The 12580-nt window shown below is 39.2% G+C and overlaps 1 protein-coding gene across 1 annotated transcript in view; it reads right to left on the minus strand.

The window, feature by feature from the left end:
* Nucleotides 1-12580, minus strand: part of AFDN (afadin, adherens junction formation factor) — a gene marked incomplete at its 3' end in the record, with an annotated part of 130818 nt that overhangs the window by 4013 nt on the left and 114225 nt on the right. The window contains exons 29-31 of the mRNA XM_082481149.1: nt 10767-11789; nt 4209-4337; nt 1920-2016 (exon numbers count right to left, since the gene is read on the minus strand). Of these exons, the coding sequence (XP_082337275.1) occupies nt 1920-2016; nt 4209-4337; nt 10767-11789 (1249 nt within the window). The remainder of the gene's footprint in view (nt 1-1919; nt 2017-4208; nt 4338-10766; nt 11790-12580) is intronic.

The raw sequence follows: 12580 nt of genomic DNA on the forward strand, positions 1-12580 counted from the left end.
AGTTGAGCCTTAATTGAAAAGGACACAGACAGGAAGCCCAGAGTACCACGTACCTGTATGGCCTCATACATACCCTACATCAGATTCATATACTACTGCAGCTGGATTAGAAGTGCTTCTGATAGATGGAATCTATTCTGAGGCTCGTATGCACCGTATGACAAGGGCACACAGCACCTCTGATTAAAGAAAGTAACTGATTTTCACAATTCACTAGCTGGCCCAAAAGGTGATACGGGATATGAAATATTGTAGGCTTCCACATGTGTCACTGAGACTTGAATCCAGTAAACACGTTAGCCATTTGGCTAGAAGCCAGCATAAAGACTTTCCCTTGCTATCTCACAGGTGACTTGCTACCCTTTGCATTTCAGAAGGATGATCTGATCAGCTGGAGTTGGTTGTTGGGCATTTCATGACTTCCAGAACAAGTAAAAAGAACAAACTGGGAAAATGTCATGTTCACCATTCCCTTCAGAAGAATACAGAAGAAGAAAACAAATGTAGGGGAAGGGCTGGCAGATGCCAAAATCTTATATTAATAAACTGCAAGTTTATTAGAGTGAGATCTACACAGACATGTACTCAAAGAGTAAAGTATGTAAGATTCCTCCTATGTGGCAGCAGTTTAAAAAAAAATTTAGCATGGAACTTTGGACGGAATTAGCTTTGAATTCGTGAGTATAGCTAAACTAGTGCTCTGCCGATAAAATACGGTGCTGAAGTTACTAGCAGCTAGACCTCTACTTCAAATTAAACTCCATAATGGTTGCCCACTTGGAGTTATAAAAGAAACAAGATGAGGAGACAAAGAAATACAGGGGTGCAGAAGGAAAGGGAAGGAGTAAGTCAAAAAGCACTAAGATGAAATTTAGATTTTTGTCTCTCTTTGCAAGAAAACTGCACCGTACAAACCAGAAGTAAACAAACGGTGCCTGATACATGAAACTAACTGCATGTCCTATAAGTCTCTTAGTGTTTGTATTTTTAAGAACTACATCTACAAAGGTCATTTTTAAAGCCATTTGCACACATGATTAAAAGATAGAACCCTGGTACCAATAACGAAAGCAGAAGATAAGCTCTGTCCATGAACCCATTAGAAAAGGTTTCCTGTGTTCAAGAAAGGTGCACTTCCAGATGCCCTGAGTAACCAGTGGTCAGTCGTACAAAACAAATCATTGAAAGATAGAGAGTGAAAGCCAAAACCAACAGTACTTTGAATTGGTTGAGTAACAGTTAAAATAATTTTTGATTCATTGGGTGAAAGATGGAATTTTTGCTTTCGAAGAGTCTGGGTAAGGAACAAAGAAATCTGAGAAATCAGAACAATTAAAAATCGGAAGATTCATATTAATATCAGAATTTAAGTTAGATCACCATAGTGAAAATAGTGATTAGGTGGGAAAAAAGCAAATCACAAAGTGATTCAATCTACAGCACCAGAGTTGAAAACATAAGGACAGTTCTGTAGAGATGATTGATTTCATGGTGTCTACCTGTAGAGCTGCTGGCATGGATGAAACTCGGTTTGTTTGGTGGGGGTGGGGGCAGGCTTTTTTTGGCAGCAGTACTGTTGGCATTGACTGGAGATGACTGGAATGAGTTGGAAAGAAAGAGGCCATCTGAAACTGGGCGAGGCTGGCGGGAAGGCTGCTGTGGCTTAAGGGTGGCAGGAGGAAAGTCACCATAAGATTTTCTTGTACTGGAGTACTTATCCTGACCTGCTAGATTGGAATCCTCCTCCTCCTCATCATCATCATTGTATGCAACAAACTTGGCAGTATAAATCGTGTCAGGGGAGAGGACCTGTGTTTTGAGGTAAGAGGTGTTTCGCTGAGGTGGGGGAGGAGGAGCGTTAGATGAAGGGGTTGGGGATGGGAGTTCATATTCCCGTGGAAGCGGAGGTCTGTACAGACCAGGCTCGTCAGGTTCCAGTAATCTTCGTTCTGCTTCATCATGCTGCCTGCGCCTTTCAGCCTCTAAGCGACTGTAATACTCTTCTTCCTGTCGCCTCTGTGAGTCCAGAGGAAACAGAAACACAGTGGTCAGAAAGACAGACATGTCAATCTAAGAGAGATTTAAGTTCTTCATCACTGAGCTACACACATATTTTTTGTCTCCTTTTCCGGCAATAAGCAGGGCATCTATACGGACTCACGCAAAGAATATTTACTACTAAGAAAAAAAATGGCAGTCGTCCTGTAACACAGCGTTGCTGTTATTTCCAGATTTACCACTGCCTTTGGTAACTAAGGCAGCTGCCTGTGTGAACTAAGGGCGATTCCAGCATTTATTACTCAAAATGTAACCACAGTTAATAAGGGGTAGATTTACTAAAGCTGTAAAGAATCTCTGGGAGAGGGAAATAACTAAAATAACTACCATCTTAAAAAAGGAACTTTGTAATTTTGCTGCATGCTTATACAATGTAAATTAATCAACAGAGCCTTGGAATAGATGACTCCTAACAAAGCTTCTAGTATAAATACCAGCAGAACTACTTTCACATAGCAATCAAATTACAAAGAACTTTTCTATAACAGACATCAAACAACTGTTTTTAAAGAACATTTCTAAAAAACAAATAAACTATGCTAATGATATATATATGAGGCTGTTGACCATTTAAAAGGCCATGAAATATCTTCTATGTATTTCTCCATTTTGAAAGATTTTTACTGTTTTTAAACTAAATAGCATTTAATCTGTTCAGCTTTTGTCTAAGCCACATTGTAAATTAATACAAGGGTCTAGTCAATAGTTTGTTTGATAACGAATGAAAACGTGTATTTGGAAACCACATGTTACAAAACCCCCTTTTGTCTAAGTATAGTATAACTTTTGCGGGGAATACATGACATTTTGAACAACCATCCTTTCTGGTTTTAATCCATGTGTTTAAAAAAAATCCACCTTATCTGCTCAACACTGTGAGTCAGTTATCCTAAAATAAATAAATAAATCTGATCTTGTTCATCTAGAGCAAAGACATGAAACTCATCTCCTTGTACTACTCTCTAAAACCATTGTAGTGGTCAGATGGTACCGAGTTCTGGGTTGGCAGATGTATGACTGTCTTAATCAAGACCCATCAGTGAAAACCCTTTCAAGTGTGTGATCCAAATGTCATTTAGCTGCATCATTTTGAGAAATTAAAAGCCTTTGTTGTTTTTTTGTTGTTGTTGTTGCTTTTTTCTTGTTTGTTTGTTTTTAAACTTCCTACAGTATATTTTTAAGTACTTTCCTCAGTCCAGACACACCTTCCCCATTTCTCACCTATCACCACCCCCGGCTTAGCTTTCTTCTACTCATCAACCCATACTGCTTATGCAAAACATTCTAATGAAGCTTGAAAACAATGTAACAAAACAAATCAACAAAGTGAATACAGCTAAAGGGTTGTGTTTTTTTTTTTTTTGTTTTTTAAATATATTTGCTCAATCTTCTACGATGAAATTTCCAACATTAAAAGCTAGCCCTCTTTCTTCATTCTGAAGTCAGTGTTACTAACAGGAGTTGCTAAAAGTCAAATGAGGTGCTGTGTCCTCCAGTTTTACACAATAAAGCTTCTCAAATTTATGTATAATGTTCTGAAGGAATCTAGACGCCTGAATTTTTAGAATCTGTTTGATTGCACTTACTTGTCTGCTGAGTTTATTTACTTCCTTTCTAGAAACCAATTCCTTTTCCTCCCATGGTCCAAACATAAAAGACAATATGAAGTACTTATCCCCAATCTACTGTATTTCATATTTCTTTCTCTCTCTGTATCGGTATAAAACAATTACTGCAAAAATATTTAAGTGCCGTCTCTCAGACACAGCAAAACCCACCACCAGTAACTCAATCATTATAATAACGAAGGTAGGCAAGTCATGTTGGGGGCTGAAGGAAACCAGGAGGCAACTGATTTCTGCCAAAACTTTCAGAAAATGCTCTGAAGGCAAGCCCTCGCCATGCTAAAAACCTTCAGCTGGTAAGCCTACAGTACTAATTCTGCAATACCAGTCAACTCCAGCCACCACAAATGGGCTATTTGTTTCATTACTTTTTGTTTTATACTGGATAAACTGAAGCCTCGGGCCATGACCCTTATCACTAGGGCTAGCGTGTTTAACCCCTGCCGACCCAACACTGAGCTGTTACTGGCCAGGCTAAAGAGGAGAGGCCTGTAAGAGCCCCAGCAGCACTCAGAAGACCACAACCTTTTCTTCAGCCTCTCTTCTGGTCCGCTCCTCCTCTTGCTGTCGGCGCTCTTCTTCCTGCCTGGCCCTGTCTTCTGCTTCTCGTTTGCGCATTTCTTCCAACTGTTGCTGCCGTCTGCGTTCTTCATCCTGTAACTAACAGAGACACATCGTTATTTTTTTTTTGTCACTCGTGGGTAAGAAAGATGGGTCAACAAAAAATATAACCTGAGTATTTGCATCTAGAAATAACTCATTCAGCAGAAAATGCTATACTACAGATAAATCAATATAATTTCCAGCTGTTAAGAGTACACTTTGTACTAAAATCCTTTAAAAAAAAAAAAGATGCACAAAACTACATAGGGATGTACATAAAAGCATGAAACACACACAGGGAGACATTTTTTGCAATCATATACGAACCCCTAGCAGAAGACTGAGTTGACTCACGTTTCAGACAGCTTCAGCAACCATAGTCTCGTAGGTACAGTAAAGTGAAATTAAATACATGGAACCAACAGTCCACAGCTCCAGCAGCCAATTGGTTTTTCGTTTTGGATTAGTATTTAAGCACCGGAAAATCATGACTCATTAGTCAAAGGGTCAATCCATTTAAAGTAACAGGCTCATTCAGCAAGTCTGCAAATAGTCTCAGGAGATAAATAAAACCTCCCACTCTATCTGCAACAGATGTGTTTTGGAAAAAACAGAGTGAGGCAAAGAAATCTTTGACTACTGAGATTAAACAGCTCACATGAAAAACTGATGTCCAACAGACAATGCTATTTTATATATGCTTACAATATACACTGCACAAGTAAGAAAACTGAGCAACAATTCAAACTGCATGATTCTCTAAAGCTAACAGTATCTAAGCCCTTGATGGACAGGAATATTCACTGGCACAATAATATTCACAAGTAGAAATTAACTGGACTACATGCTGTGTTATTTCTTACTGCAGCATGTTTCAAAGTGTTTTTCTTCCCCCCCCCCCAAGATCTTTAAACTGATTGATATAAATCAGTAAATCACTGAATCTTGAGATAAGCTGCCCATAACACGGATGCTTCTCTACTCCTAGATTTGTTTTTACAATCCAGTTTCATTTGCAGAGAAAGGCCCTTAAGACACAAAGCAATCATGATACAGTAAGAGAAATTTAGTTTTAATAGACTTTGTGAGGACAACCTTCATGTAGGTATCTCTCCCCCCCAATTAACAGGAAATGTGCCTTAGAGCAGATTAGTTTTTTTAAATTAATTTTCCAATCAATTCTAAAAATGAACTTTCTCTTCTTTTTTTGAACTAATTTTCTGGTAATTATTTCCACCTACTGTTCATGTAGTATTTGTGTTATGGGTATCTTATTACCCTGTACAACAGAGAATTTCAAAAACATTTGCCTTCTATATCTTCAAACAGCCATACAGGCTAATTGCAGTGAAAACACCTCTCATTCAAAGTGTGAAAACCCACCATTTTTGAGCATAAAAGCTAAAGAACAAAATTAATTTCATTTAGGCAGTAATTTGGCGAATGTATACTAGAGGATGCTACCTCCAAGTAAATTCCCCTTATTTAGGGCTAAAACTTTTGTAATTCCGAACTGAAAATGACACAAAGGTAGAGATCAAACTCAGTATGTATGGTAGAGTGGGGAACGAAGTAGTTAACCAACCCCTGTTTGGATTAAGGCCTCTTCTTGTCTTGGTTATTAATGAGACAGTATTTTAGCAAAGGAGAGAATATTGCTGTCAAAAGGAAAGACAGCTAGTAATTCAAAAGAGTTATAGAAGTAATTTCCTCTTAAAAAAAGGCAAAACCTGCACAGTGAAAAAATACAGGGAAACTCCTTGACTCTGTCCCAGTTGCATTCAGAGAAAAACATGGCAGTTACTGATCCCAGGTTACAGTAAGGATGCCTTTTCGCTTAGTAGCAAATATTCCTATTCAAATGCACTTAAACAAGAAAATATTTTAAATTAAATTGAAGGGGAAGTAGGACTCGTTTGTTTTTTCTTGTGAGCTTAACTAAAGAAAGAAGGGCAAACTGGGCAAGGTGCCCACCTGGGAACTGCTGTCAACATCTGAACCATAATAATTGCAAGGACAACTGTATCCAGGTCAGAGGCTATTCTAAACATAATACCTAGTAAAAAAGGCCAAAAATTATATGTAATGCTCGAGCAGAAATACAGCAACAGTACCCAATTCAAACATCATCCCAAGTTTTCAATATGCTAAGGAAAATCAGCTTCACATCCCATTTCTAGTAATAGGGCTATTAGATTCCTAGGTTGAATATTTAGACTCTCTATCCCAATTAGTTTTTCTCTAATTTAGAAGTCATGTTTCCATGTGATTTACTGTACTTCCAGGGTTTCTCCAAAGCAGCATGTGTTTATATTGTAAAAATTAGAAACAACTGATCCGTACAGCCAGAGTGATGGAGAAGAGCATTCTCCCAGCTGTAACTATGAGAAGCAACTAAGCACAAAGCATTAATTCTTTCCCCCTGCTTTGTCCCGGCATAACTGCAAACTGCCAACAGTTCACTTAGCTGCACAACTCTGTCCCCTTATCGCCAACACTTCCTACCTAGAAGGGCAAAAAAGGCCACCTTTCTTCCGAGCTATGGCTCCTCGTAAAGGAGCCGATAGGCTGCTCTGTATCAGAAATGTTAAGATATTCACGGGACTGGCAGGCATCCAGGAAGTCTCAGATTTCAGACAAAATTAATTTCTCCAAGCACTGCTCAGAATGCTTTAAAAGATGTTCCAGAAGAACTTTAAAATTTATACCTATTTATTTATGACAACTAAAGCTGGGTCAGATCAGTAGCCGGGGAATTTAAAAAGACAAACACTAGCCAAGTTGACAATTCATGCATTAGCTATTCATACCTTTCATCAGCCTTGTAATTAGCAGAACAGCTATCACCAACGCTCAACGTTAGATGTACATAAAAACCATTGAGCATTCAGAAGTGTATTTTTTTCTAAAAACAAAGAGGTAATTACTTGGGTACATGAAGTGGCACAGGATAGATGCAAGTATGCCCAGAAAGTTACGTGAACAGTATGAAAATTATGAAATTAGGAAAAAAAGGTATTTGCTGGGTACAGCACTCAACCTATTTCAGAATTAGCTTGCTTTGTTTTTTTAAAGCTAAATTTATGAACATTATAAATCCTTGACTGATTCAGGCCATGGATCCATATAGCGCAGTATTCTGTCTCTGACCATGGCAAGAAGAGCTGCACATGAGCCTGGCCATTTTTTCTAGTATTTCCCCAGCATTCAGCGTGGTACTAGAGATGTCAGCTGGTACAGCCTTGCGTAATCCTTTGAGGAGCTGTTTACAGGCGTGATGTCTATGAATTTGTCTAATCCATTTTTAAAGCTGATGATACAGTCTGCCTTCACAACATCCTGTCACAGAAAGATCCAGAAGTTTACAGCCTGCTTAGCAAAGTACTTTATCTCCCCAGTCGCAGCTCCAAGCACCAAGGCTTAAGCAAAAAAATACAGGAGTAGTAATAAGAAAAAATACTGATAGATAATAAGTCTCAAACTCCTGGCTTGTCCACTAATTCAGAAAGCTGACACGCTTCACCTCTTTCACTGCCGTCAACTGCGTAATGCTGATGTACTACGCAGATACAAAACCAAGTACCTTAGACAGACTTATCTGAAGTACACATTTTAAAAGGTGGTTTTTTTTTTTTTTTAACTAAAGCAGTGCTGAATATCCAAATCCATATCCTGAACACATTTACAGTTTTTTCCAGAAGCACAGATTAATTATACTAACAGCACTTGCAAACATTACATTTCTTTCAAATTGGTATATTAATTATATAGAAATAGACTTTGAAGGAGATGTATTTCTTCTCTAGAAGACTACCGAACTCTTCTTCCATGTACCCATTTCCAATGAGAGCAATAAAATACAGAATTAGCTGGAGTCATAGCAACTATTGCTCCAGTTTGAAAGCCTGTCATGTTTTAGATACAAGAGAATGGTATTAATCAATTGAAACTGAAATTATATGGTAACTTAGTAATGGCACGTTTATGTGACCTACTTGGAAGTATTAGTTCAGAAGTAATTTCTGAGTTTACAATCCATTTTTACTTTAACGAGGAAGTTGTAACACCTATAAACAACAGGGTTTCAGCATGTGCTGAAATGGTATGCTGTATTATTAGGCTCTCAGGACAATTTCACTTCAAATTGGAAAGGAATGGTGTTGCTAGAGCTCTTCTAAAACCTGCAGGGGTGGGGAAGGGAAGGGAGGAAATCTTACCTCACAGCCTGTTCATTCAAAGTTATTAGTAAGAATTTATAAACACGGTTGCACAAAACATCAAATACAGTTTTATATTAGACCACTACTACAACAAACAAACGAAGCCTGCAAGCAGAACACAACATCTAAAAGAAAGGAAACACAAGGAAAGGAGTCACCACATCTGGAAACATTCAAATGCATGCTTACAGTTAACTTACTACTTATTATATCACAATGATTTTAGAACATCCAAAGAGGCCAAATCGTCATCCAAAGCATAGAGGGTGGTTATTAATAATATCAGGAATTGAAATAGGAAAGAAATATTGAAGAGAAAGAAACAAACATACCAAATCTAGAACAGAGATTGCTGGCACAGCAGTCTGCTGCAGGTAGTAAGAAAGGGGAAAAAAAGAAAGATGCACAGTGAAAATAAAGATAGGTTAGACTTGTGCTATTTCAAAAGCATTTTCTTTTATTTGTTAAGTCAGCTGTTTTAGATCGAGGAACTGAATTGACATAATCCGGAAATACAGAAATGAAAGCAATGGAATAATCCAAAATTTTTATCAGTGTTGGTTTGCTCATTCAAAACCACAGCATTTCTCCAGAGAAGCTACTTAGGCCATCTCTAGTAGCATAGACAGTGAAATGTAACCAGAATGCAAACTTTACTTCAGTTTGGAAGACAACTGCTATTTTTTCAGTTTCAAAGTTTTCCAAAATGCTGGAAGAACTTTATGCACAAATAGTATTTTAAATCCAGCACTTACAGAGAAGACTGATACAATGTTATGCAATACCACTGGCTTTCTATTAATGACACATGGCTTTTTTAGCCTTGCTACAGTAGAATTTTAAAGACACCGTTTGTTAAAATGGCAGTTTTACATGGATTTTTTTATACCCATAGCTAACTGCCTATGTGCTACAAATTACGTGTTAGAGATGCTGGGCTTTAACGCAACCTGTTTGCCAAAGATATATTTAGCTTTTCCTTTCTTCAGTTTCCAAGTTCGAGGTATCTATTGTTTTACACAGTAATAAAGTTAGCCACAAGAAAAAAGGAAAGCAATGCAGACTGCAGCGAACACGAGAAGAGTAAGTTTAGGAAATCAAGCTGCCAAAACAATCCTGAGCTCAAACATTACTCAAGCCGATAGCTATTTCTGAATGTCAAAATAAGCATGTCCAAACATTTCTCAAGAATTAAAAATTGCTTATCGCAGAATTAAGTCAACTTTTCAAGATAAACAAACAGAACACACTCATCATATTACAGAGCTAGTTTTTAAGCCTTTCAAAGCATAGCTATTGGTATGTAACTTTGGTATTCGTGTTATTATTCAGAAAAGAAAAACAAGTTTTCCTATCGAAATTGTGTCTTAGTAACAATAGAGTTAACAGATTCTGAGAGACAACAGCCACCAGCTGAGTGATAAAAATTTCATCATGCTGTTCAGTTGTATTATCTTATTACACATATTATGAGCTTTCACAGTACTGAAGCTAAGGTAAGCAAACCATGTCAGATACTGATTAAACTGGACACCATGCAAAATCCAGGTGTGCATGAGCTGGAGCCCTAGACAGGGAGTATCAGTTGTTACAACACCTAAAACCACATGGCTCAACCTAATGCTCTCCCCCAGCAATGCTGGGGTCCCCACTGAGGTGTTGGTAAAGTTAGAGGTAGCAGTTGCCTTATACCCCAGCCGTCGCTGGGAGCAAACCAGCAAGGGGGAATCTCAGTTCAGTTCACTGTTCCCTGGAACCAGCATGCATTCAGCATCTGTGTTCAGGTCCAAGACTATAAATAAGAACTCTTAGAGGTAAGTCTATGGGGGAGGGGGAGAAAAAGGGGAAAAAAAAAAAACCACCCCACACTCTTTTTGTTCCTGGCTCTCCTAGAGACTTTCATAATTTCTAATGTTTTTGCTTACCTTCCTGTAAGCAAATTCCTGCCATATTTAACCTTCTAATCCTACTCCAGCTACACGGTAAAATCCCTTTATCCACAGGGAATTTCTTTCCCCACAACCAGAAAAGTAAATTCGACTGCCAACTTGCATTCTATAATAGGTAGCTATGATACTTTAATAGTACATCACTGAACTGGTGAAGCCACTGTAAGTTAGCAATTTTAAAATTCCGCGTATTTAAGAAAGCTTCATCCTCCTTTACCCTATAAGAACATCAAATACTCAGACAAAGCCAGAGAACCCACCAAGATATATATTTACAATACTTTTGTCTAGAAAGGATTATCCCCTTTTACCCTTGCTCTTCTTTCTGCCTCCAGTCGCTGCATGATGAGCATAGTATCCACATCATCATCCTCCTCTTCATCATCATCTTCATCCTTTTGCTTTGATTCTTGAAGTCGCTTTTGGAACTGCCACTCAAGCATGAGTTTGCGGAGACGGTCATTTTCTTCTGCTGTACGATCAGGCTTGTTCTGAAGTTCCTGAATCTCTTTACTCAGCATATCCACAATGTGCATCTGTTGCTGCTTCTCCAGTTTCTCCTTAGCATCCCGTTTCCAGGGATCTGGAGAGAGGCTATCACTAGAGGACAGTTCTTCCTTGCTGATAGTAATGTACTGCAGATCTCTCCGTTCAATAGTCCGAGGCTGCTGCTGGGGCTGCAGCTCTCGAATAACTGTTTCTTGAGACCTCTGCAAAGTTGAAGGTTTTTCTGATTTCACTTGTTGAAGGGAAACAGGAGGAACCACAGGCTGAGCAGGAATTAGTGGCTGAGAACGCATTTGGCCCAGTTTTCTCTCCTGCTCACGGCGTTTCCTTTCTCGTTCTTCTTCCAAACGTGCCTTTTCCTTTTCATACCACCTCTGATGCTCTTCTCTTTTTTTACGCTCAGCAGCAGCTACCTGGGAGGATGCTTGTGCTCCTATCTGATTTGGAGGAGGGGGTGGAGGCAGAGGCAAATCCATTTGTATTTCATCAAACTCTGCTGCATAATGCACTGGAGGAGGCGGCGGTGGAGGGGGAAGATCTGTTCTGATGGGCTGGGAAATGGCCACTGGAGTTGTCTGGCTAATAGCTGGAGTTTTCCAACGGCCAGGTCCACTTTTAGTTAAACAAGAACCAGGAGAGACAGGCTTGGATGAATGGTTCAGGTGTTCTTGGCTAGATGTGCTAGAATCCACAGATGAATTCATCCACTGATCGCTGTCTGATTTTCGTTCAATATACTCTACATCCTTCCGTATAACAACTTCCAAACGATTCCTCTCTGGCTGGAAAACTTTATCTCGGAGTTCTTCCTGGGAACGAGCTATACGCTGGAAAAAATTAAACAAGGCATGTATTTCATAGTCCATCTATATTAAAACATATTTGAAAATGGCTCACAAACTGCATTCTTATTACTGAAGGTAATTACTTTTAGTGAATTTCAGCATTTCCATGCCCAGTAAGTTTCCCAAAACCAACAATAAAATACTCTTATCAGTCTTTTTCACTCATTGGAGTGATGGAAGACATTGCAACCTCCGAAATGCCTGGAAACCTGGACTGGGAGGAAGGACGAATGCAAAATGGAGTGTAAGCTGAAAACCTCCCCAGCTCACACAATTTCTCAGGACTATCCCTGACACCGCCTCCCCCACATACAAGCACAAGAGTCCTGGCAGCTCGGTACAGCAGCTCAAGCATACCAGCTCTGCCGTTCAGGCATCAGCTGGCTTGATTGAGCATTTTTCTTATTGGGAGGGCAAACAGAAAGGCTGCCGAGGGAGAGACAAGGGAGCCTCTGCCCACCCTCCTCCATTAACCGGCGAGATGACCGAGGGAAGCTCTCATTACTGCAGCACCATTCATGGGTATGGAATCTGGGCAGTCTGGTCGAATTCTACCTGCTCGTGGGGCATGGGTGTATTGGTCTGCGCTTTTGTCGCTTTTTTAGTGCGTCAAACACCAAGTCTTTTTTTATACAAACTCAGGGTCTCACTGCACTGTACAACCTCCTGAAAACGAATACTGGACCATAAATTAGGCTTATCAAATCTATTAATATTTTCTTGAAGCAAATATTCATACTTTGAATGTTAGGAACTACTAAGCACCGAACACA

This window comes from Vanellus vanellus (genome assembly GCF_965231255.1).
Source record: "Vanellus vanellus genome assembly, chromosome: 3".
Taxonomy (NCBI): Eukaryota; Metazoa; Chordata; class Aves; order Charadriiformes; family Charadriidae; genus Vanellus; species Vanellus vanellus.